This window comes from Podarcis liolepis (genome assembly GCF_965112155.1).
Source record: "Podarcis liolepis genome assembly, chromosome: 2".
Lineage (NCBI taxonomy): Eukaryota > Metazoa > Chordata > Lepidosauria > Squamata > Lacertidae > Podarcis > Podarcis liolepis.
Window position 1 is genome coordinate 22026946 of NC_139555.1, and position 26252 is coordinate 22053197.

Genomic DNA, 26252 nt, shown 5'->3' on the forward strand with positions numbered 1-26252 from the left:
ATCAGCCCCAGCCAGCAAGTGATGGTCAGAAATGAGGGGAACTGTAGTCCAATTTATGGTGGGCAAGAAGTTTCCCAGCCTGGTAACAGGGGAAGTAAGAGCAGCCTCCTCATGATTTTGGTTGTCCTTTTCCATACCTTTCCCAGCTCCACAGTATCCTTCGGGGATGTGGAAACTAGTGTCCCAAATGTGGTTACACCGTAGAGAGCACCCGTTGCTTTGTCCCAGCTCCTGCCAACCTAGCAGTTCAAAAGCATACCACCGCAAGTAGATAAATAGGTACCGATTTGGCGGGAAGATAAACGGCATTTCCTTGCGCTCCGACACATGTCATGGTGTTCCTGCGCCAGAAGCAGTTTAGTCATGCTGGCCACATGACCCTGAAAAGCTGGACTTAAGTGTCCAGGGGTCCTTTACCTTACACCATAGATTTTCATAAATACATTACAATATTGGCAGCTTCATTTTCAACCCCTCACACTGAATTTACCTTTTTCACAATTGCCACCCAAAAGAATAGTTTAACTGAGTTACCAGCTTAAAAAAGGAAAGGGTATACAAGTATTGCTACCATGGAGAAGCTTTTTAAAAAACAAAACAAAACAAGCTTTAGACCAAAAGGCTGCTTGGATTAAAAGGGAGGAAGAACATCCTAGACGCAGAGATCACTACTGCAATTTTTATTATTGCATCTCTTTTAAAAATGAGGAAGGAGAGAAGATGGGAGGTGGAGTGGCCACTACAGAGAACATAAAGGTGTTGAGTATTATACAGGGGCAGGGAGAAGGACGATAGGGGACACTCCACCCACTCAGGTTCTTCTGAAGGCCACCCCCCTGTGCCATGACATTCCCAGCCACCCACCTCAACGGGGAGGAAGAGACTAGGAGGAAATTGTAAGGAGGGTGGCAAATAGGTTTTAGAGTCCTCAGGTATCTAACACATCAATAGCTGGGAGAAATACTTTTAAAAATTCAGACAGCACCCAACATAAAATAAAATAAAAGGTACAAAGGAAGAGCCTGAAGACAGCTTCTTCTGGTCTCTGTGTTGCACAGTTCTCAGAATGTTCCCCTGGGGACGGTTTGTTCCTATGCACACTATGTCCGGTGGAAATTCCAACCCCTCACAAATCCAACTCCAGATCCTCGAGTTCCTCTTCCAAAGCTTTCCTTCGAGCCAGCTTGTCCAACTGCTCTTTGGTCGGTTGCTTGATCTCCCCAGAGTCAATCCGTGCCTGCAGCTCCTCCACCTGCCGCAATTTCTTTTTCACGTTTTTTATTTTCTTGTTCTTCTCCAAGTTGGCTGTGGCAGATGAGGAATCGCCACTGCCTGCAGGGGGCCTTGTGCTCCCATCGGGGACAGCCAGCTTAGCATCCCCACTGCTGCCTGGTGTCACTGACAAGGTAGTTTTCTCTAACGACTGGATCAGGTCATCTGTATCACGATCCCCTTTCTCCTGCTGTTGCTTTCTCTTCTCCTTGCGTTTTAGGTTCCTCTTGGCCGTCTTGGAGAGACCTATCTCACCACTTTCTGGTCCTTTTGAAGCTTGCCTGGCCACCGGGGTGTTGACCTCTGGATTCAGGCCCGGAGGCAGGTCTGGTTTGCTTTTGAAGAATTTCACATATTTATTCTCGTACCTGCATGGAACAAAAGAGATCAGAACTGTCTTCTATCAGAACTTGAAATAAAGGGGGGGGGGGAGAGAGAAGGGAGGAATCATATCTTCAGTGCTTCTATAAGAAAGGAGAGCAGGGGGGAGCCCCTAAAAAGTATAATAGAACTGTCCATTTGTAATTCCAGCTCGTTTCCATAAAAAAGCAGCAGATATTGCAGCATGAAGTGCTGGGGCAGGAGTGATGTTGTGTCTGTGCAGCTCCTTACTTAGGGCAGACACTGGTTTTGCAGCTGCATGCAAGTGCCCTGAAGAATCCATGCCACCTTTGGGTTCTCAGACGGACGGTGCATACTGCAGTCTGGAGTAATTGCTTCAGTAAACGCCCGTCCCAAGTCTAAAGGGACGTTTTTAGCTATGATGGTTTTTTGTTGGTGGTGGTGGGGAAGCCATAAACACTGATTGGTGGGGAAAGTGCAGCAGCAGCACCTACAAAAGGCAGGGTGGCAGGTACAGAATTTATTTATTTTGCTGCCTGGTATAGATGGCTTCCTTTTGTTGATAGATCAATGGTGTCTCTAAAGCAGAAAGACATGGGTGATAAAACCACATTAATGTTATTAGGCACCTGGTCCGAGGGCAGTGATGGGGAACCTGAGACCCTCGTGATTTTGTAGGGCTACTAGTCCTGTTGTCCCTGACCATTGGATGGAACTAACTAAATTAATTAATTAATTCTGAGTGGACAGGGAGTGCCTAGGGAGAATGATGACAACCATTCCCCATACCTGACAATATTGCAATTTGCTTTTGAAATTCCCCTCAATTTCAAAAGTGGTATGTTGTGTGTGGCAGAGTGAGCTGTTTGAGAAACAAGCTTCTTTGGCGGCACAGAACTAATTTGGTGGCTCTTTGGATCTCACCCCACGTATTTTTTTAAATTGAGGGGGAGAGTATCTAAAGTCAAACACAAGTGTGTTTACCATTCCTGCTGCAATTCCTTCTTGCTGCACTTTCACACTGAGAACTACTGAGGCAGGAGTTTCTGTTTGGTTTGTGATGTCATAACTGCAGATATGCAAAAGGTTAAACAGAACTGCATGTTGTTCTCATTTCGAATAACAGAGGCCAGTGGGGAGAAGATATTCCTTGAAAAACAAGTTTCAACAAGATTGTCCTTTGTTTCTTATTATAATAATTTATTATTTCTACCCCACCCATCTGGCTGGGTTTCCCCAGCCACTCTTTCAGATATTTAGGTTTGTCATAATCATAATCTGAAGGTGAGACTGAAGGGAAGGTACCAAATGGTAAAATGGGAGGAATGGAGAAAGGAGCATAAGGTCTGTACCATCTGGAAATTGGTGTGGGGTCCGTATGTATTATGGCACATCTGATCTGTTCGCATGCTCGACATGGCTCCTAATTACATTAACAGTAGTTTATTAAATTTATATTAAATACATAAAAATAAAATAGTGTTAATGTAATTAGGAGCTGTGTTTACATATATGTGTAAACAGATAAGATGTGACATACAATAGATGGGCCCCACACAAATTTCCTGATGGAACAGACCTATATTTCCTTCTACATTATTTCCTTTGTACTGTTGGGAAGATACCAAACAATGTACCCTTTGCTTGCACCAAATTAGGGCAATGCATTGTTTGGAGAAAGGAGAAAAGAAAGAAAGAGAGGATAGCAGAGACGAGTGTTTAACTTACACGGGCACTTCTTCTTGGGGAACATAGCCTTCCTTCACCCTCCTCTGTTTCCTCCAGGTACCATCTGGACGCTGTGTGGAAGCGATGTATTTCCCTAAAACATTCAAAAATATTTGTGAAAAGATACCCTATCTTTACATATCTCTATGTGATCATGTGGGCTTTTCAGCGTTCTAAAAAATCCTGTGAATGTTTATTTATTTTAAATATTCATAAGCCACATTTCTGGACCGTGTCCACCCAAGCCAGCAAACAATGAAGCTGTATCACACCATAATACTTCCTTTAAAAGAAGCAAAAGCAAAAGACAAGATATGCCTAAATTTGATCTACACAAACATAGCTTTATTGCGGCCCATAAACCCAAAATACACAGTACCACAATAATAAATATCAACAGTTATTAAGGTGTAAAATCAGCCTTGCTAGCCTGCAGAGGAGCTTTAGCCTGTACATACTGATTTCTGATTTTTCCGAGAGGAATTTTGCTACTATGGAAATTGGCTTTGGAAATGGTTTTATAGTTATTTAATATACTTACTAAATTACTATAAAACCATTTCCATTAAAAAGGCACATCAGTTTCAAACAAGTCAAGTTATTTGAACCATACTTTATCTAGCGGCTTTGCATGTTCCCATGTTCCCATTAGGAAGTGGCTTGCAGGTAGAAATTAATGTGAAAACATCCCTAGAGCTCATCCCATCTGATTATCCCACAAGTGGATTTCTTGCTGCAGAACATTTAACATTTCTATAACACTTCACTTACAGGGCTACTGCAAGGATCACAGAGAATAAATCAGTTCAGTATTTTAAATCCCATATTGAAGATGAAATATGCAAGTACCCAGCATATGCTGACGCACAAATCATTTCATTTACTAGAAGTCATGGGGAAGAGTATTGGAACTACCATAATGCAATGTAGGAAAAAAGCAAAAAGCACTGCACCACCATTATCTGTCAGAGGGTGCACAATGCACCCTGAAGGAGCGTCTCCAACCCCATTGTTCAGCCCGGACACTGAGATCCAGCGCCGAGGGCCTTCTGGCGGTTCCCTCATTGCGAGAAGTAAGGTTACAGGGAACCAGGCAGAGGGCCTTCTCGGTAGTGGCGCCTGCCCTGTGGAACGCCCTCCCAGCAGATGTCAAAGCAATAAACAACTATTTTACTTTTAAAAGACAACTGAAGGCAGCCCTCTTTAGGGAAGTTTTTAATGTCTGATGCTGTACTGTTTTTAATATTCAGTTGGAAGCCGCCCAGAGTGGCTGGGGAGGCCCAGCCAGATGGGCGGGGTATAAATAATAAATTATTTATTATTATTATTATTATTATTCACTGGTCACTTGAGCCTAAGCAGCATAACAGTTTGAGCATGACTAGGATATGAGAGGCTGGGTTCAAATCCTCACTCAACAACAAAGTTCTCTGGCTAATTTTAGGCCAGTCACTACCTCTCAGTCTCACAGAGGTCTTGTGAGAATAAAATAAAGGCAAGGACAACAACAGGGGCTGCTTTAGCTCTTTGGAGGAAAGGCAGGATATAAATGCAGTAAGCAAACAGAAATAAAACGAAGCCTTGCCACTACACATGTATTTGAGGAAAAGGCTTCTTCTGTACCTTGATTTGTTAGAGGAGAAAGAGCAGCAGCAGCAGCAGCTTTTTCCATCCCTGCTGAAATTTCATCTTCTGCACAACTATCCAAGTTTCCTACTTTGCATCTGGTCTCTTGGTATTGGGTGTGGGAGAAAAGAGGCCCGTAATCACTCGCAGTCTTAAAACCCTAGCAGCATTTGGCTTAACAGGGGATACCTGTGTGAGGAAAAGCTAAGATACGGGGTGGCAGGGAGGGAGTAGCTTCACTGAAAGCTATATGCGTTGCTTCCACATAGTTCATAATGGGGAGGGAGGGTGGTGCCGGATTACCAAATGGGCATTTTTAGGGGCCCTGCGACAACGATCAAAATAACACTGATGTGATCTTGAAAGAAAATTACAAAAACGTATTAGGAGATCATTTGCAAGGTTTCAACAGCCTGGAGGCCTCCGCAGGGTTTAATCCAGCACTGGAGGGAGTGACCAGGTAGAGTCACCTTATGCAATGTCAGAACCAGATAACTGTAGAGTTGGAAGGGTCATCTAGTCCAAACCCCTGCAATGCTAGAATCTCTCGCCCAACGTGGGATTCGAACCCAGGACCCTGATATTAAGGGTCTCACGATTTATACACCATCACTGTCCTCATATAAAGAGGGACGGAGGGGTCAGAGTGGGAGCCGCAGGCAATGCTTAACCCCCATCGCTGTCCCTCAACAGCGCCGGTCCTAAGCGAAAGGCGGAGAGGAGAAGCCGCCCCCGCCCTCCGGCCAGATGGATCTGAGGCGACTGAGGGGAGGTTCGGCTCTAACGGCCGTGGGGGCGTGGCCACCGCAGCCAAGGGGCGGGGCCACAACGGAAGGCAGCGCGGGATAAGCCGCAACCGGGGAGCGGGAAAGGCCTTCAGAGGGGGCGTGGTCGCGGAGCCGAATGGAAGGGGAAGGCGGGGCAAGGATGGAGAAGGGGAGGGGCGTCATGTCGGGGATAACCGAGGAGCGCGGCGGCCGGAGGGGGGTGGGGTGAGGCGAGGCAGCTGTCGGGGTTGGCGTGAGGCAGGGTGGTGGCGGTGGCGGGGAGGGGGACGCCGGCACCCGAGAGCCCCCCCCCATCCTAGCCGCGGCTCCCCGCCACTCACCGGTTTCATCAGTAACATAGGGAGTCGCCATCTTGGAAACGCGACCAGCTTCCGGTCGCGTCGCCTCCGCCTCCGGATATGGCGTAATTGGGAGGAGAAGAGAGTGTGCGGGCGGGGAGGAGACGGGGGGAAGAGAAAGTGGCTCTGCCGCCATTTTGTTCTTGAGGGAGCGCCTTCTCTTCGCTGAAGGGTTAACGGCGTCGTTGCTAGGGTTTCGGAAAGTTCAGGGGCTGGAGAGACGTCGCCAACAAGCCTCATAAGCACGTCAGAATGCAAAACCCCGCGTTTCTGAGGTGGAAAGCGGAGTCCTCAACTTTACCTCTAAGGCAGCGCTGCAGGTGCTGTTGGGACTCTCAGTGTCTCCCACTTCCCATTGGCCTCAGCCCAAGGATGGTGGGAGTTAGGAATACATATGCTTTGCGCCAGGTTCGGGGCTCAGTGGCACCCGAGTAGGGCTGGAGAAAAGCTGCGACCTGAAACTACAGAGAGTTGGTGCCAGCCCGTGTTGGCAATACAGAACTACGTTAACTGGAGGAATGACTTGGAATAGAAGGAGGTTCCTACATGGCCGCAAGTTCCCCAATCCTGGCCTAAGTGGCCCTTGCCTGGGTTACTTATTCTGACAGGAACAGGCCGTCTGTGGAGGCCGGTCAAAAATGTCCAAAGAAAGGAGGGGCCTTCGCCCTTCCTCATCTTCCTCTGCCCATTTGTTAAATGTTTTAAATCTTTTCCGTCACTTCGAAAATCCATGTTTGTGGACATTTTAAGTACCTGAAGAGTAGGGAGAGCGTTGCCAAGTGCAGAACGATTCTCACTGTTACGCTGTGAAATGTTAAGTCACAAAGTGCAGTAATAAATAAGGGAGATCATAACTGAAATCCTAGGCAACAAAGATTATCTCCATGTGCAGTGGAACTTGCTTTAAAATAAGGATGGTTAAGACTGGACACCTTAGGAGAGTGGTGTCTTAAGCCCATGATTGTCTTCTGTGGAGTTTAAAAACTCATTCCTACACGTACCTGAGACTTCGAATCAGAACAGTGCAGGCCCTGCCATTAGGAAGAGTGAGGCAGCTGCCTCAGGTGGCATAGTGAGGGCCAGAGATAAAAAAGAATTGTGTGAACTGTGACACCTAAGCTAGCCTGCTGCCCTTACGTGTGGTGGTGGTCTGTCACCAGTGTTGATGTAGAGTCGGCTGCCAGTCTGGGTGCCTTTTGTACATGAAACAGGAGGAATCATTGACTGCCTCAGGCACCACAATGTCATATCCTGGCTCTGAATTGTGTGACTCACGTTTTAGAACTATCCACAGCAACAGAACATTTTGAAAGGCAACAGACATTTTTAAGAGTCTGGTTTTCAACTTGATAACGGTGTGCTTCCAAACTCAAGATTTAAAGGAAGATTTATCAGTCAGGCTTGAAAAGCTTGCCTATGTACCTTAAAGTCTCTTGATTGGATTAAAACCCTAACGTTGTGTGATTATCTCCATGAGTGGAAATTAACTCTCTCTATAAAGACAAGCTTGCTCATTTAATTACAAACAATAACACTGAATTAAGTTGATCATGTGGTGTAGTTAGGCTATTCCTCAGATGCAGGGCTGTGCATAGACTGTTGTGCAAAGTCCTCCTCACATGCCATGTAGTCAAACATTGAGTTTCTATGCTTGCAGATAAACTACTGAAAAAGACATGCTGAAAGCATTGGGTATAAAAGAGTGGCGATAATGATTATGGAAGTGGTGCTGTCTGAAGAGAACCATAGGGAAATAGGGGCTCCACAGAAAACTGAGCTCAATGCTTTGTTCTACTATACACTTTAGAGAATTGTATCCCACACTCTACATTAATGCCCACTGTTGAGGATATCCAGATTACAGGACACCTGCAGACAAGACCCAAATATACTTTGAAAGGAACATCTTCAGGCAAGGAAGATAATTTGTAGAAAATTTTTTCCTGGGATAGAATTTCTCACATGAACTGGTATATAATGGTATGGACAGCCTGCTCATGACATCTACAGAGTGAGGAAATTTGAAGTGAAGTGATGTGACCAATACATAAAAATCAGGTTCAAAATTGACAACAGTGAATAAATGATGCAAAGTTACCAAACATGAACATGCAACTTCCTTGAAAAATAAGCAGAACTTTGAGAAGAAGACTATAATGTTGGGATGGCTACAGCAATTCTGCCAGTTTCCAGACCTGGTAAGGAAATTGTAAGATCTTCTCTTCCAGGGAGGAGTCAGCCAGAACAATAGTTTCTCAGAACCATATGGTAAGTACTATTGATCTCAATAGGACTTACCTTTCAGCAAACCTTCATGCAATTGCACTGTACTGTACATCTGTTTCTTATAACCCAGTTGTGACTGTTGAACATACAGGGGGAAGACAGTTTTGAATAGTTTAGGCAGTGCCTTTGTGCTCATCAACCACCCCTTTTATCTGTTTTATCACTTTCTGTAACAATGGCCATATTGAAGAGAAAGGGAAACCCTCTAGCCTGTTTTTAAAATGGCTGGCTGGCTGTGGTTCTTAAGATTTTGACATTGGGATACAGTGGTGCCTCGCAAGACGAAAAGAATCCGTTCTGTGATTCTCTTCGTCTAGCGTTTTTTTCGTCTTGCGAAGCAAGCCCATTGGCGGATTAGCGGCTTTTAGCGGCTTATCTGCTGATCGGATCAGCTGATAAGTGGCTTAGCGGCTTAGAAAAAGGGGGGAGAAAGGAAAAAAACCCCGCAGGAACTCGCAAGGCATTGTCGTCTTGCGAAGCAAGCCCATAGGAAATTCGTTTTGCGAAGCACCTCCAAAACGGAAAACTCTTTCGTCTAGCGGGTTTTCCATCTTGCGAGGCATTCGTCTTGCGGGGCACCACTGTAAAGATAACTATTCCTTTCTAAAATGAGAAGATATATATATTGTCTCAGAAGTCAGGACCACTTTGTTCAAAGAGGCTTCAAAGTGAGGACCAAGTTTAAGCACATTTGCCAGTTTGCATAAGGGATGGAGGGGTTACCTCTCATACAAAATAAACGTACAGAGAGGAAGGCAACCCCCCCAGTCTTTTCCCTTCTCTCTCCTTACCTGGTTGAGTTCTGGTTTCAGAATTGGGTGATAATAAAACTGCCTAAAGCAGTGGAGTGCCCAGAAGGAGGGTTGGGTTCACTCCCCTCTTTTCTTTCCAACCCTGTACTGCATATAACACCAATGTCTCACAACAAATGTAACTGAAGAACCTGAAGAAAAGAGACAATACATGTGCTTTTGAAAACAAGGGGAAATTATTATTTTTTTAAAGAAAAAAAGGAGTGTGTGGCCGCCCCCAGTATTTAAAGAGCCCCCACCCCTATACATCATTAGAACCAGAACATAAACCTATGAAACTAGAAAAGAACAAAAAATACCAATGTTTGGTCCAGATCCTAGGTACTGCACCCTCACTAAAGGAGACTGTATGGAAGATTCACTAAATGATTGTAGGATGGTGTGTGTACCTAAGCTTATGGCCTCAAATTCTCTTTATCTTATATGCTGCTTTATTACAAAAATGACGACGGATCCTCAAACTGAATAGTTAGTTGCCCAACCACCCCCTCTAGAACCCACTGCTTTGAACTGACTCTCAACTGCCTTGCTTTCAAACTCCTTTTCAAATCCTCATCCAATCATCACTCACTACCAGAATTCCACAATCTTATTCCTCCTCCCTCCTTAACATTCCCATACTAATTCTGATACAATTTATACTCGCTGCTCCCTATAACCATACTGTTAGAAGCACTTGAGCTTCCCATTCCTGGTTCCTAGGAAATGGGGGTGAACAAACTGCAGGTTCTCTATCCCTGTTTTAAAAACCAGGTGTCTTCCCCCAAATGATCCTGGGAATTGTAGTTTGTTAGGGGTTCTGGGGATTGTAGGTCTGTGAGAGGGAAGCCACGATGGCATGAATCATTTCAGGGGAAGTCATGTGCTTTAAAGGTGCATTGGATGCTCTTTAAAACAGGGGTCTGCAACCTTTAAGACAAAAAGAGCCACTTGGACCCGTTTCCGAAGAAAAAACAACAACTGGGAGCCGCAAAACCATTGCGACATTTAAAACAAATATATCTCCGGAGCCACGATCTGACAGCGGGCGGGAAGGTGATGTCAGGACGGTGCGTGACTAACGCACGCACCGCCCCCATGCGACGTCACAGCCAGTACAGCGCCCGCCACAGTGAGGAGTGTCGGGGCGCACAATGCGCCTCCTCCCCTCGCTAGTATCCGCCCCGGAGCCGCGGCAAAGGTGTAAAAGAGCCACATGCGGCTCCGGAGCCGCGGGTTGCAGACCCCTGCTTTAAAACATACCAGCATAGAATTGTAGAGTTGGAAGGGATCCTGAGCATCATATAGTCCAACCCCTGCAATGCAGCAATCTCAACTAGATGATCCATGGCCGATGGCCATCCAAGCACTGCTTAAAAACCTCCAAGTCACTGCTTCAGTACCTAAGGGCCTCTGGAGCTGGAGAAAACAAGCTTGCTTCATGTGACAGCCCTTTAGATTTTAGTTATTGAAAGGGCTGCATGGTGTGGATCTCATATCAGTGTTAGGGGAGAGAGAAATGTGTTGCTTACACTCTCATTTCTCCACACCATGCAGAATTGCAATGGTAACCAGAAGGCTGGAGTTTGGAGCCCAGCCCGGCCAGGGCTGGCTATGGGTAGGATCCTTGCATTGCCTGGGGTTGGACTAGATGACCCTTGGGATCCCTTCCAATCCTACCATGCTATGATTATATGAATCAGCTAAAGGAACAAAAAGATGCTTCTGGAACATTTGGGAATCATAGGAACACTTTCCCCACCAGTGGCTTCCAGCAAGAGCTTGCATCTTCCTTAGGAGAGAGGCAGGCCAGAACCGGAGGGGGGGGGGGAGGCTCAGAGTTGATGTAGGTGGAAATGCCAATTGAATGTCCTATGCTACAGGAATGCTTCCTTCCCATGTCCCCCAACCTCATGTGCCAGACTGCTGCTATCATGGCTGGGAGCCAGGTGCCTGCCGATTGCTCCATTTTCTTCGCAGGGAGGGAGCCTTTCCCCAACATATACTTCGTTCTGGCCAAATCCCTGGAGAGACGTGACAACCCTCAGGTACTGGGGCAGAGGGAACGAAGGGGTCCTTGTGAAACACGTTTGTGGAGTCTGTGGTTTCCAGCAAGTACTTTTCAGAAGCATTGCTCCCTCCAACAGGGGAGGCTGAGCATAGCCATCCCTGCTAGTTGCCTTTGATAGGCCTCTCCTTCCATGCAGTTGTCTAGCCCTCTTTGAAAGCCATCCCATCCAAGATGCTCTTGTGGTGCATCTGATTCTCTTATGCTTCCTTGCTCCTGCAGGGAGATTACTGTTGTGAGATATTTTGGTTAACATCTATCTGGGCTGGAAAATATTAAAGAATCAGAGGACTGGTGACCTTCCCTTGAAGCACAACTGATTGAAGGCAGGCAGATCTGTTAGCATCTTGATAAAGATGCTCAAACGACAAAGGATGCTGTCATACCCCGCAGGCGTCTCAGAAAAAGCTTCCAAGCTGATGGAGAAGAGAGCAATTAAGTCATGGGTAGGCAAACTAAGGCTCGGGGGCCGGATCCAGCCCAGTCGCCTTCTAAATCCGGCCCGCGGACGGTCCGGGAATCAGCATGTTTTTACATGAGTAGAATGTGTGCTTTTATTTAAAATGCATCTCTGGGTTATTTGTGGGGCATAGGAATTCGTTCATTTCCCCCTCCCAAATATAGCCCAGCCCCCCACAAAGTCTGAGGGACAGTGGACCGACCCCCTGCTGAAAGAGGTTGCTGACCCCTGAGTTAAGTGGTCAGCGGAGCTCCAGGTTGCCGTTTCTGGATCCCACATCAGTCATTCCAAGTTGCCAAAGAAATAAATGTCACAACAGTTTTTTCCTTGCACCTCCTCCCCATGATCGCTCCTGGGGTCTTCTCAGACATATGCTGTGTCTGAAGCAGTAGATACCACAAACCAAATAATCGAGGACCCAGTCAGAAAAGGGGTGTTCGCAGTCATACCAGAAATAAGCAAAATATCTAAACAGGTACTAGAAGTCACCCCAGAACTGGCCCTACTGAATATCTTCCAAGATAACAATGCCCACTCACGCTATAAAGAGCTCATAACCCACCAACAGCATATGATTCAATATGGCTAACTTAACCCGACAACCCACCTCACCCACGCACAAACAAATCCCACTGCAGCCGGCCAAAGATGATCAACCACACCCTACGCCACCCCAACCTCTCTCACCACTAAGGAAACATAACAAGTGAATAGAAAGAGAACTTCCCCAAGTGACACTGACACAAAAACCCCAAGCATATACTAAATAAAAGAACTTAAGCTTTGCCACCCCAGTCCCTCACCCCCCCCGTATACTTTTAATGTGGGAAGTAGACTTCACACCACTGAGCACCTTTCTCAATCACTCCTCCTCGAACACAAGCTCCCAATGTTGCTTTTTATTGGCAGAAAAAAAGAGGCAGGTGCATGGAAAAATATGCAGGTCAGGTTTAGTTTTAGCATAAGGGATTCTGTTGTTGCAGAGAACTATACTAAATAACTCACGAAATCTTTTCCATTGGTGATGCCTATAACACTTGCACGATCACAATTTGTCCTATATTGAAACTCAGTTCTGGGACAGTTTTATATCCCTACAAAAGAATTCTTATTAAATCTTATTGAAGACGCTGGAACCCTTGCCCCGAGAGAGTATTAACTGTATACTCATTGTGCTATAAACTAAAAGCTGCTGGGGGAAAAGTTTGCAAAGGCCCCAGAGCAGCATGATGATGTTTTTGTCCTGGGCTGTCAGATGAAATCCAGCTGTTAGGAGCAGAAAGATCATGGACTGGAAACAATGTTGGCAGCTTGATTTTGCAGCCATCTTGTGTACTGTTTTCCTGTCCTGACCCTTATAAGTCACATTTGTTGGAAGAGCAGCATATGCAGGACATACAATGCTGTGAGTTCTTTTTGGCATGGCTCCCCAGTGACTCTGGCAGCAGCTTCTTACTCAGAGGCAATTGCCAGTATCCTGGCTGAAGTAGTGAGTGGCTGGTTTTGCCATGATGGTTTGAAGATACAGTGGTACCTTGGTTTGCATATTTCTTGGTTTGCCTACGTTTTGGATTACAAACACGTCAAATCTGGAAGTGCATGTTCTGGTTTGCAACCATTTTTGGATTACAACCCCTTTTTTTTATTACGGACAAATTCTTTTGGGAGGCCCAATTGTCGAAAGTGCACCTTGGGTTACAACCTGTTTTGGTTTACAAACGGACCTCCAGAACAGATTATAGTTGTAAACCAAGGTACCACTGTACTAGGAACATTTGAAAGGCTAATCCAGCACTGGTTTCTCTACAGTAGATAATAAGATTCTGTTCTGCCTACAAAGGAATCCTGAGCAGCTCAAGAACTTCTATACCTGCAAAAATGGACCATTGCAATATAATTTCCTATCTATTTTGAAATGTGGAATAATGTGGCATCACAAGCCAATTTTTTAAAATTCAGTTTAATAACCTTATGAGCATTCACACTGATGAAATACCTGATTATAGGAGAGCTGAAACTTGATCTTGGGATGCTGAGGTTTGTGGGGTAGACTGAGGTAGGTTTCACCCTTTGAATTTGGCTGAGCCTCTTTCCCAGTTTTATTATGAGCAGTGCTAGAGACCACAGGAGAAGGGGAACTATTTCAAAATGATTCACTGTTCTTTCCTCACTATCTGAGTGATGATGCATGTTCCACATCTTAGACATTATGTAAGAGTTGGTAGGGTGGCTAGTATCCTGATCGATTCCTTGCCATCGTTGCCACCTACCGTGTTTCATTGCCATGTTTTACTCTTGCTTATGTGAGTCAATATTAAGTGCGAAGACCTGTAAAGTAGCACTTTGCAGAGAGAAAGCTGCTATAGTAGTGATAAGCTCTAACAGCTAGATATTTATGTAGTAGGTGTTTCAACTTGGTTAACAATGAAAGCAGCTGCACGGGTGAATATTGGAGTATTGGAGCAGATAGCAGTCCCGCCCTGCTCAGTGTACTGCTCAGTGCCATGAAGGCAATAATGTGCTTCAAATATATTGTCCAGTAGGTGTCAGTCTGGCCTGCTAGCAGCTGGATTCAGGAGAGAGGGTCTGGTTTATTTCTCCCATCTAGTTGTGTGGCCAGAGAAAGCAATGTCTTGACAGTGCTGTATTAATGGTCATGGGTGCCCTGTGCAAAGCCTTAATCTGGGGCCCACATCCCTTTCGCCCATCCATCACATACATGCCTTTGGCTTGTACGCATACTCACTCCCTTTGCCTCTCCTTGTTATCCCACTCTCTGTTGTAGCATGTGTGGGGTCATTCTGCAGCTGATGGTAGGTAATCTACCCCCCATTTAAAATTCTAGGAGCTCAGAACAGCTACCAGGTTCTGAGCTGGGAGGGAAATGAAAGGGAGCAGGAATCTTAGAACTGTAGAATTGGAAGAGACCACAGGAGTCATCTAGTCCATCCCCCTGCAACGCAGGAATATTTCCCTCAACCTGGGACTCAAACCCATGACCCTGAGATTAAGAAAGGAGCATATTTCCAGGAGAACGGGGATGGAGAACCCATGGATATCCAGGGGTTGCTGAACTCTGCTTATCATCAGAGAGTAACAGGTTTTCTACCCCATTTTCAGATAGCTGCATTGTAGCAAGGGCTTAGCTGATTTGCTAATGGCTAATTCATCACAGATTTGACCCCAATGGCAGCAAATCCTCCAAATTTAATAATGCCACTGTTACATTGATGACTTGTGCCTATACCTATAGTCCAGGTATATGTCACACCTATCCTAAAATGCTGCAAACATGCTATAGTCTAGAATCTCTAGCAATCCTAGCACAGCCAACTTCGCCAACATCTGACCTCCCTGCTGTTCTTTACTTTCTACCTTTGGCCATACCCAAAGCAAACACACATCATGGCATGTATACCACAGACACACAGGTACTACAGATTTATGATCACTTTCCCAAGGGTTTCTTTTGTGAAATGGCTCATTGCTCCACAGATATCTTTAATTTTTCCTGTATCTGATATTTACCTATATCTTCATTTGTGCTTTGCCCAGGAACTAGTTTAAGTAAATCTCTCAGTATTTTCCCCAAGGGTTTTGAGAATAACTCATTCTAGCTAGATAAAACACTTCTTTGTTTAGTTCCTTTGGAGTTGGGACCTTGAGCTAAAGTAAGGATAGCAGAAGGGAGAATATGTTGTGAGTCTCAAGTTTTGACAACTTGGCAAGGAGTTAAAAAGGACTCTTGACACACTAGCAGCACAATCCTTACCATATGTAATCAGATGCAAGTCTTACTGAATTTAACAATGGGGCAGTGTAAATCGGACCTTCCTTTTTCCATCTTATGGCCATCTGGAGGGGCAGTCTAGCACTATAGCACAACAAAAGCAGGACAGGCACACACTCTGAACATTTGTGAAATGAAAAAGTTACATGTTTTCAACAGGAAGCTATAGGACATGTCCTGATTGGAAACAAACCAGTGTGTTTGCCCTGAAACTTTTGCAACCGCAAACAGTGTTGAAGGCATGATCATATATAATCGTCTTGATACCATCATGAGAACAAGTCATCATGAATGCACAATAAAAATAGCTCCTTCATAGGCGTTGCCAGAGAAAATTAAGCACTACCACACACACACGCTAACAACATTAGGGACTTTTGTTATACTGCATTGTTTCATTATTGCTAATTAGCAATATTTGCTTGATGGTATTAGTTCAATTAGCTTTCTGGTCATACCATGTTTTCAAGAGTTAATAGGGTTTGGCAACGTTAGTTATATAGTTGGCAACGTTAGTAATATAAAACAGAAGTACTCAAAATTAATCAGGCAGCTGTTTATATTCCTAAAAGACGTTTGAGCACATGTATGCATTCTCAAGTTTGTTCTAAATAGACATTAGCTTTAATGCTCTCCAGTTAGTCTTGTCCCAAAACTCCACTGCTTATTACAGAAGACTAGCAGTGAAAGTTGAGCAATGCAGACTTCTTTATAGTTCATGTTTTACTTCTTTAATTTTTTAAGCAAAGTTACTTTCCTGAAGGGCGGGCTTCCCTTCTAGTATCACAGGAAGGACAGAAACATGATTGAAATGTCTTTCATTTTAATGTTTGTCCATCACCTTTCTGCACACCTACCATGGAGGAAAGCTGAACTTTTTTGGATGGTGGAGTGAAGAATGTTCTTCCCAGTTAGGTAAGTCACTTTAGTTATCTGTAAGCTTCAGTGTTCTTCACCTATAAAGTGGGATCAGTGATTTGTGGGCCACGTGTATATGCTCAGGATTATTACTGTTTTCATTTGCGACATGTTAGAAGATGTGGGGATACCAATCAAGGCAAGCATATCTTGGTATTTTGCAGTCCTTGTGCTCCTGGTAGAGGTGGGTAGTATTTGCTCAGAAAAGGTGGAGGCTGCATGCATGTGTAACTCGAAGCCAAGCAGTGGTTTGTTTGAACAGTGGAGTGAAAGAAGTGCATTCTGGTGAACGCAGCTCAAATACTTCAGCTTTGCTCCTCCCTTAGTCAAGTGGAGAAACAAACCACAGAGTTCACATTACACTCAGGCCAGTGCTGTTTGTTTGGAAGGGGAAAAAAATATATCACTGTTTGGACATAATACTTTTACATGCCACCCCAATCTCTGTGCGTTGTGAGATTCTGGGGGTTTCAAGCACTTAACCACTGTTTGTGTTTCTTGCGGGAATGAGGCACAGCAGAGACTTTGATGTCTTTATGATATATGGTTTATTTACACATATATACAACCTGAGCCTGCGATGGAGGAGCTCACAGCATTAACACCCCAAAAGGGTCTTGTTTCTCCCATAGCCGCAGCCTTGGATTCAAACAGACATCGGGTATTGCTCTCTGACTCTCGAGCTTGCTGCTTTACATCACTGCAAACTCTCAGCTCTAAAATTCAGGCTTTGTCCTTCTAACTACCCTTGAGTTGAGGGAGGAGCCCCACCCATTTGTTCTCTAGCACAGAGCCCCTTTCCTTTGTTCTCTTAATGGCCCATCACCCAGGCGGTCACCTCAACACAGGAAGCTAGCCTGGCTTATATTTTAACACTTGTTGGATCCAAGAATTAGAAGGACCTCACATATAGCCTACTCCCTCCCTCCTCACTTCCCAAATTCATAACAATACCAAGCCAGCCGCTCTGTGGTTTGTTTCCTCACTGATGAAGAGAGGCATTTTTGCTCAGACACCTCATGCATATTATAGTTAAAAGAAGCCACACAGCCTGGTTCAGGATTATGTGTGAATGCAGACAGCGAGGTTGCTAATGAAAGTCTCCTCCACTTGCCGCTTCAGCAAAAATGCTGCCTTATAGCCAGCCAGAAAGTGGCTAGCCTTGGCAGAAAGAGAAAACTAGGACAGATGGATCTCTCTTCCTAGTAATAGTGTTAGCAGCTTTAAAAACGTCTGCAGTGCCTCCTAATCTTGTACAGATCATCATCACAGGTGCACATCTGTAGGGTTGTGTTTTCAAACACAATTCTTTCCTCTCCTCTGTTGTTTCATGGTTTTTGCTTCTCTCGCTTTTACTGAGACGTGGGTGATGTGGTCCTTGTGAGAAGAACTACAGGCTTGGAACTGTGTATGTAGGAGAGCTGTGACTCATCCTCTGCAAGGATTAGATTTGCTTCTTTGGTACCAGCCTGTTCTGAACTATGTCTCTAACTTCCTCTGTGTGTTGCCACCTGCTTTCAAGAGCACTGCAATTGAATGGGCCAATCAGCTCACACAGAGCATCAAACGTCTCTTGTACAGTTGCACAGCAAGCCTATTTCGGCAACTAGGTTATTACACAGAAGAGTGAACATTTTCAAAAGACACACGGAAAATATTCTTGTCCCCTCTGGGTTTTCGCTTTAAATCATATGTTACCTAGGGACAGTTCATCATCCCGTTTTGTGAACATGGAAAACGAGTGTAGAAAATACTGTGTAGACTGCATGCAGATCATCAGGTGTGATCTCTTATTATGAGTTCATTTTGCTTTGTATGTGTATACTAGGAGGCCATATTTGGTGGGGCTTCCCATTATGTGCATACACAGAAAAATCCATACATTAATAGCTACATGTGGGTTGCATGCTCTTTTTTATGAAAGAGTGCTTTTTGGGGGGTGCGGAGGTAGAGTGTATGAAGTGACTAATTTAAAAGCTTCATACACATAAATAACCAAATAGTGCTATTTCTGTGTAGTCAGATTCCTTTATAATTAGAGTAGTGTGTATTCTGCATCTATTTACCTCAGCAATATCCAGTTCTGCAGCAAAGAAAGTTAAGTTATGCTATGTGAATATATTATGCAAATAAGTGCCATTCAGTTTCTGCAAAAAAATTGTCCTCTTCCACAGTTCAGCTGTCTTGAACATGACAAATCCCATTGAATAAGACTCTGTATGCCCCCCCCTTTTGCTCTACATCCAGTGTTCTCTCACAGCTGGTTCTGGAAGCAGTGTACACATGACATTAGCCACAGTCCATAACTAGCCTGTATCTATCCTGTCATTTCTTAAGAAATGCTGTGTTTTGATGTGTTTTTCCCCAAACCAGCTTCGATCCGAATTGAGAGGAAGAGTGACTTAGCTGCCTTTTAAGCCAGTAATGTGTGCATAGCCTAAGACTGCTAAACCTTTGTTATGCATCCTGAAACTTTGGAAATTGGGGCGTGCTAGACATCCAAATAGAATAATAAATTTTGTGTGTGCTTAGTTCTCCTGCTCCGCATTGAATCCTAGGGTTGGAAAAGAATAAGTGCAACCCTTCGTCTCAAACAGTCCCAGCTGACTTAAGCAAATGTTCTACACTGCACACGACAGGGAAGATGAAATGCTCAATCTGACCTTGAGGCACACTGAGATGGCATAAAATATGGGGAAGGGATGGAAACCATGGCAGGAGAAGGAAATGGGCACCAGGAGCCAGGGAACATATACGTACTTGGGTGATCAACTGAGATCTGGGGTGTTTGGTTCTGCTCTTTCAAGAAAGCCTTCTTTATCTGGGCTCTCTGAAGACAGATCAATCAAAATTTCCATTAAGTCTCTCAAGTTATTGTCCTATTTTCCAATCCGCATTTTTTAACTTGGTCAGCATGGATCTCTAGCATCTCTATCTGGTCTCCAAATCTTTGGCTGACATATTTATTTTTCGCGATCGTTTCTGTGTGGTACCTAAGATAACATCTGGGGGAAAATAAATTTTCTGCAGCTACTTCTTTATATGTCCATACTATGTTGCCTTCCACTTCTAGATCCAAACACCAGTGAAACTGCGTCATAGTGCTTTGCTATGAACTTAACTCCTGCCCCCATAAGGTAACCCAAATAGTGCAATAAGAATAAGCTCTGCAAGCTGCTTCGTTTTCTCAGTAAGTCCCTTTCCACAGCATTACTGAAAATGTGCTGCAAAACTCTGATTAGGCATGACCCCCTTGCAAATGTGAAAATACAGCGTATCCTACCCACATGTAGAAGAGATGCATACTTGCTCCTGGGCGAGAGCTGTGCCATTGACCACCTCCTTTTTTAGATTTAACTAAATGTGCACCTTATACGGGCATCCAGCAGCAAAAGAGTGCATAGCCTTGACTGAAACAACAATTCCCTAAAGGTGAACAAACAGGAAAGTCACTGCAGTAGGAAGATAGTTAGGCTTCTGTTCAATGCAGTCCCCACTCCAAAATGGCTAGGTGTGTGTTTCATCGGCTAAATGTGGTCAGAAGAAGCCCACAGCTTCCAAATAATTACCGGTACTTTGTATTTTAAAAGCCTGTCACTGCCATCCATTTTGTGTATGGGGTGAGTTTTTTCCGTGTCATGAAGTGAGTCACAAAACAATTACATTTCCCCCCACTTTTTTTATTAAAAGTTTTCATAATACATTAAAATTATATGTAGAACAAATGAAGTCAGAAATATCAAGTACCCAGCACGGCAATGCACTGATGGGCAAATCTGTACTTTTTGCTCTTCTGTAATGTGGTTTTCAAAGACACGGCTCTCTCAGAACATAATGGTGGGAACTCCATTCTTTTGTAATTCTGCCAGAATTACTATTGTTCGATAAAAGTTGAGAGTGTTTCAGCTATATCTTTGTTATGGTGGTTAACTGACAGGGACATCCCCCGCACTCCTATTACTCAGTTCTAGATGTTTTTATCATGAAGGGCCATGTGCACTGGGAAGGGAGCAGTAGATTCTTCTCCGAAACATCCTTCAAGGGTTTTAATGTCTACATCTTGGTCATAGCTTTGCCATTGGAGGGGAAGGAGCCAGGGGAAGGAGGCAGCTCAGCATCCTTCAGATTCTATCCACTCCAATTACTGCTTGCATGATAAACCTGACAGTCAGAATGCATGAAGTGGAAGGTAAAATAAAAAAAATCCTTCCAGTAGCACCTTAAAGACCAACTAAGTTAGTTCTTGGTATGAGCTTTCGTGTGCATGCACACTTCTTCAGATACCAAAAGCTCATACCAAGAACTAACTTAGTTGGTCTTTAAGGTGCTACTGGAAGGAATTTTTTTATTTTGACTATGGCAGACCAACACGGCTACCTATCTGTAACTGGAAGGTAAAAGTGGGGGGGGTGCAGTGCCCCCTTCTTACTTTCCCCCTTCCCAACTGATAGGAATTGTGAGACATTGGCAGCCAGCTGCAGGCCGACTGGGTCACTCTACGGGAAATAACTTCTCTGTTTTGTACTAAACCTTACAAACGCCTTCCAGACATCCAGTTTACTGAGCAGTCATCGTGATTTGTGCTCAGGATGCTACTGGGGTGGTTATATGTGATCACATTTTCAACGCTATTTGCACCTGCCAAAGTTTTAGGGCAGTCGCACTGCTTCATTTCCAAACAATGCATATCCTATTGCTTCCTGCTGAAACCCTGTGATTTTTCATACCACAAATGGTTTGTGTGTGTGTGTGTTTGTCCTACTATAGTGTGAGAGTGCCCTTCCAGATGGCAATAATGCAGGATTATGAAAGCATCTCAGGACATATAATAAAGTGGATGGTCCAGTATAAATCCATCATGAATGCACTTTTTTTGCATCAGTGACATATTGCAGAATGCACCTGCAAAAGACAAACAAACCCATCAGTCTGTGGGGGCCCTGACTTCATTAGTGATCAGTGATGGAAAGTCTAGGTTCCCATATGCACTAGAAAACTAAGACTGATAACTGAAATATTTGAAATACATATTCAGATCCTAAAAATTAGGTGCTGAAAAGATAATACATTTCTGAAATATGGTTCCAGTCCTATTTATGATTTCTTCTCTGTGAGGAAATTGGATTGTAAACTCATTGGTGAGGGAGGGGGAGAGAAAAACCCTTCTACATAAATATAAAAGTAGTAACAGCTTCATTTCTACCCTCCATTCCATTCCTGCTGTCTCCCTCTTACCACTCCATTTTGGCCCACTGGAATGGACTTTGTGTACCTAATGCAAGTAGGTATTGAAGATTTTCTCATGGCTGTGTATTTGATCCTTCCTCTTGCCAAAGCAGCTCCTCCGCAGAAGTCTGACAACTGCCAGGATCTCAGAATTAATTAGCTTTTGCAATGATAGACCATCAAGATCATATCATCAGGGTTGCGTTGATTCATCTGAACTGTTCATACATTACAATTATATTTTTGCAAGTGGAATAATATCAGTAATTTTCTGATCTGCCCCCGCACCCAGTTTCCATGGTATCTGAGAGCCTCCAATCTGTTACCAATCGCTACACAGAGTGATCACCTCTCCTCAGTCCAGCTTGCCACAGTGAAATGTGCAGATTGAAACCAGGCTCTCACTGAATACTAAAATTGTGATCATAAACCAGGGGTCACCAACCTAAGGCTCATGGGCCGGAAGCTGCCTGCAGAGGTTGTTTGATTGGCCCATGAGCCGCCCCTGAACTGAGCTGCCCACTCGCGCACTGCGCTAAAGCAGTGCAGCATGGCGCGGGGTCTCACTTCCACGGTGCCGAAAATTGCGGGGGGGGACGATCTGGCCCAGGCAAGATAAACCTTGCTGACCCGTCATAAACTGGAGCAATATTTTCTTATGAAGCGCTGTGAATTTGTTTTCTTGTTCTCTTGAGGAATCATACGAGTTTCACCTATAAGAAAGGGCAAAAAACTGAGCCAGAATGGAGAGAAGCTATACCGTAGTGTGTAAGCCAGATCAGAATCAATCAAAGCTGATAAATAGACAAAGAGGATCAATACTGTTTTACTGAGCTTCTAGGCACAGCCTTTTACAGGATCAGTTCTCTTGTGGGGAGAGAGAGCAATGGAGACTTGTGGTGAACACTCAAACTGAATTTTAGTCTTTAAAGCACCATCATCTCCCCCCTACCCTGGTTAAAAAAAAAACCCCACCAAAAAATCACGTGACCTTGGAGCAATTTCCTCCAGGTTCCAGTTGAGAGCAGCAGTGGGAAATATCTGTTGTCTTCAAGCACTGGCCACTGTGGGAAGCAGAACACTGGCTGAGGTGGCCTGTTGTGTGATTCAGCAGGATTCCTCTTATGAAATCTCCCTGGCTTGCTCTTAGTAGCCAGCTGCAAAAACCTCTTTTCTCTTGTTACTGACTACATTCAGCTTGTCCAAACTAGTTGGTTCCACCCTCAATCAGTTGGGCAACCTGTGTTCAGCACCCAGTAACCATCAGCCATCAAGGATATGTACACACAACAGTTTAAAGTAGATTTGATTAATCACGTGTGCATGTTTTTCACATTGTTCGCATCTGTTGACCCAGTCGTTCTTTGTCCTGACGAGACACTCCTCAGTGGGCTGCTGGCTCTCTACCAGGCAAGGCTTTGACATACAAGTACGTTTTCATTTTTTAAACTACGGCATAAATCTGGTAACACCTTCCCCCAAAAAAGTATGTTTTAATATTGGCTGTTTTGCCCACTGTGAAATATGCTTGATATTTTGCTTCTGTGAAAGTTGTTCATTATTGTGCTAATCTACAGACAATTATCTATATGGCAGATGTGCACAGGTAAACAAATATATCGCTTGTGCAAACCCACCATGGACCTCAAATTTCTGGAACTTCTAGAGGGTGGGGAAGTAGTAATTGAGATGAGGGGACAACAGCATGAATACATCCCATCAAGTACCACCCACTTGTATAGTTGGGAAAGATCAAAATAGACAGGGAGACAAAAGGGCGCAAGAGCACACATTAAAAAAGGGCTGCTGTGACCCACATGCACAATAATGCCTTGTTGCATACACAGCTCAAAAGCAATTTAGCAAGTGGCTTTAGCTAGCAAACGACCCCAAAGCCTTCTGAGGAGATTATGTTGCATATCTGAAGAGGATGCTTATGAGAATACTAAGCTCAGTGTCAATGCAGTACCATGGTAATTAAGGCTTGAGGGGGTTCTACCCTTTGAAACACTTTTTCTCATATCAGTTACAGCACTTGCGTTGTAGAGGTCTTATAGCCACGGAGCAAATATGCCATTTTACTTGACTTAACTGCAGAGCAGCCCCAAACATCCTGCATCTTTGGTGTGGGTAGAACCAGCCTTAGATCCCTAAACAAGATAGCAACATCACATTTCATCTTCTTTGTTCATGTGCTATTTTTGCCACAAGGCTTTGGTTTCTGCAGATCTGCTTCTACCAAGGCACTTAGGGGCTGAGATGGGAGGAGAGTTCTGGTTTTTCTTACCAGGAGAGTATTTGGCAATAAGCAAACAAAGCGGCATTTGGCTCCCTATTTACATGTCATAATGAGGAGACAGGTTATGCAATCATATACGTGAAGAGACAACAGGACATTGAGTACTCAGCTCTATTATTTCACTCTTTCATTGTGTTCTTACATCACTACAATGCATGGCTGTGAGATGTACCTTTAGAGCAGGGCTACTTAACATGGTACCATGTAGATGATGTTGCATTACTACTACTGTCATCCTTTACTGTTAGCCATGCTGGCTGGGGCTGATGGGAATTGGAGTTTTGGTTGCCAAAAGTTTTTAATGTATGCTAATTTTGTTGTTTTATTGTTACTGGCTTTATTGCTTCTCACTATTGTTTTTACTGCTTCTGTTTTATTTTTGTTGTTCATTAGTGCTCTTGAGATGTTGTTGGACTAAAACTCCCATAATCCCTGACTGTTGGCCATGCTGGCTTGGACTGATGAGAGCCGGAGTCCAACAACATCTGGAGGGAACCACATTGGCTACCCCTGGAGTAGTCTGTGGGTGTCACAGAGTGTGCCGGTCAGTAATCACACAGATCAAAGTTGGAGTTAACTCTTTATTAGCAAAACATGATCTCCACCAACCTGGCAGAGTGTCAGCAGCTCATTCTCAGTAGGTCCCCACCTGCACACAGCCATCTAAGTCCTTTCCTCTCCAGGGCTTTTGCCAAGCCTTTGGAGACTAAGACTGCATGCAGCCTGTTGCTGCTCTGCACATTTCAGCCCTCTTCTGGTTCTGGGAGATCAAGGGGAAGGGGAGCTTGTTGCAGCAGGAAGGGGAGATACCTGTGACTCTTCACCAGCCCAACTCATCTCTGCCTCTTGACTTCCTTCCTCCCACTCACCTGCTTCATCTTCTGCCTCTGATTCTGGACTTCTGTCTGCCAGACTCTCCCAGCTCATAAAGCCCTGTTACCCATTCAGCTTCCAACACCTCCTCTTCCCAGTCTTCACCCCCTTCTTCCTCTGACCACTCACTTTCTGGGGAAATGAGAAATTGTTGCTGCCTTTGTTACCAGACAGAATTGTTGAACAGCCAGCAATTCTGTATAATATCAGCAATGCTTGTATCATACTCATGAATGCTAGTAGAGTAGCTCCATTAGAGACAAATATATGGTCAATTAAGCTTTCACAACTTCTGCTTCATGCATAGGTCCTAATCTATAAAGTTTTATGCCGCAGTAAATGTGCTAAACTTGAAAGTGCCATGATGCCTGTTTCTGTCATGGAGAGAAGACCAAAGATGTGCACATTATTCTGGCAATGCATCATCGGAAGAGCTCGTTGATTATATCCAATATTTTATCATCTTGGTGGGGAGATTTCCAGCCCAGTGTTATACATAGCTTAGCTGTAATAAGGTTCCTGTATAGGAAGCTGGGGTAACTTGGTTCCAAGTGGTTAAGTAGCACAGTCCTTAGTGGTCTCATGTGATCTGGCATGAAGTGACTAGGGTGTTTGGACAAACATGGTACACCCTTCATGTGTTAGGGGGGCAGTGGAGTCAGGCACAGATTAGGTGAGCATGAGAAGGGGGCCCTACATGCATACCATTGTACATTCATAAAGCTCCATGTGAGTGGGGGGAACCTGGGCTAATCAGGCTCTTCCTTTGCATTGGAATTTATACATCAGTATGCATGTAGGGCCGCTTCTCACGGGCTGCGTACATATTACTGACTGAAAATGCTGCTCAGTTGTTCTTTTTCTGAAGTCACACTGAAGATAGCTTCAGGAGGTAATGTATTGAAATGCAGTATTTCATAAGAAACTGCAGGATAGATAAAGGATAGAAATGGATTATGGCTAATACCGTGTGTTTGCCACTTCCTAAACCGGTGGTGGAATGTACTGGATCCAGAATACACAGGAGTGTGTGCACAAGCGCATTCTCCAAATGCATGGCCAGTGCGTGCAGAGACGGAAGGGTCTCGCTCCTACAGCCCTTTGTGCCTTAGTTTAACATGTGAGGTGGTTGGTTTGAATGCTCCTATTTCTGACAAAGGTCAACAGCTAGTCTCCAGAACTTCTGTGCTGCCTGGGGGTCATAGCCACCAAAGATGGAAGTAGATACCTCTTGCCCTTCCAGAAACCACCAGCAAATAACTTTGAAACATGTTTGGCACATGTCCTCGGATGAAAGACAGGAAGCATCTCTTCTATGTCTCAATCTTCTCTCTGTTGCACCGATTGCAAAACCTCTCATCTTGCATTTGGAGTTTCCTTCCTTCCTTCCTTCCTTCCTTCCTTCCTTCCTTCCTTCCTTATCAGGTCCATGGATTCTAATTAGGCT

At 44.4% G+C, this 26252-nt stretch overlaps 2 protein-coding genes across 9 annotated transcripts in view; one reads left to right on the forward strand and one right to left on the reverse strand.

Moving 5' to 3' along the window:
- Positions 1-665: 665 nt before the first annotated feature.
- On the reverse strand, positions 666-9626 carry PYM1 (PYM homolog 1, exon junction complex associated factor; the record flags this gene model as incomplete). 4 transcript variants are annotated; one of them, XM_083490493.1, is made up of 4 exons in its annotated part: positions 666-1640; positions 3343-3436; positions 8393-8456; positions 9582-9626. In XM_083490493.1, 3 exons carry the CDS (start codon positions 8430-8432, stop codon positions 1127-1129), a joined length of 648 nt encoding a protein of 215 aa, XP_083346619.1. In that variant the 3' UTR covers positions 666-1126. The 4 variants fall into 4 exon arrangements, with proteins under 4 accessions (XP_083346619.1, XP_083346618.1, XP_083346616.1 ...); XM_083490492.1 differs by lacking the exon at positions 9582-9626 and adding an exon at positions 4966-5073 and having other exon boundaries at positions 8393-8447; XM_083490490.1 differs by lacking the exons at positions 8393-8456; positions 9582-9626 and adding exons at positions 4966-5073; positions 6077-6230.
- The window catches only part of DGKA (diacylglycerol kinase alpha), a 79520-nt gene continuing 61493 nt past the window's right edge, over positions 8226-26252 (forward strand). For 2 of the 5 annotated variants that reach the window (XM_083489984.1, XM_083489990.1), the window contains exons 1-2: positions 8226-8362; positions 11152-11219. In XM_083489984.1, the coding sequence (XP_083346110.1) occupies positions 8360-8362; positions 11152-11219 (71 nt within the window). In that variant the 5' untranslated portion in view covers positions 8226-8359. Of the gene's footprint in view, positions 8363-11151; positions 11220-16252; positions 16405-26252 lie in introns of those variants that run through there. The other 3 variants (XM_083489986.1, XM_083489988.1, XM_083489985.1) reach the window with 3 other exon arrangements.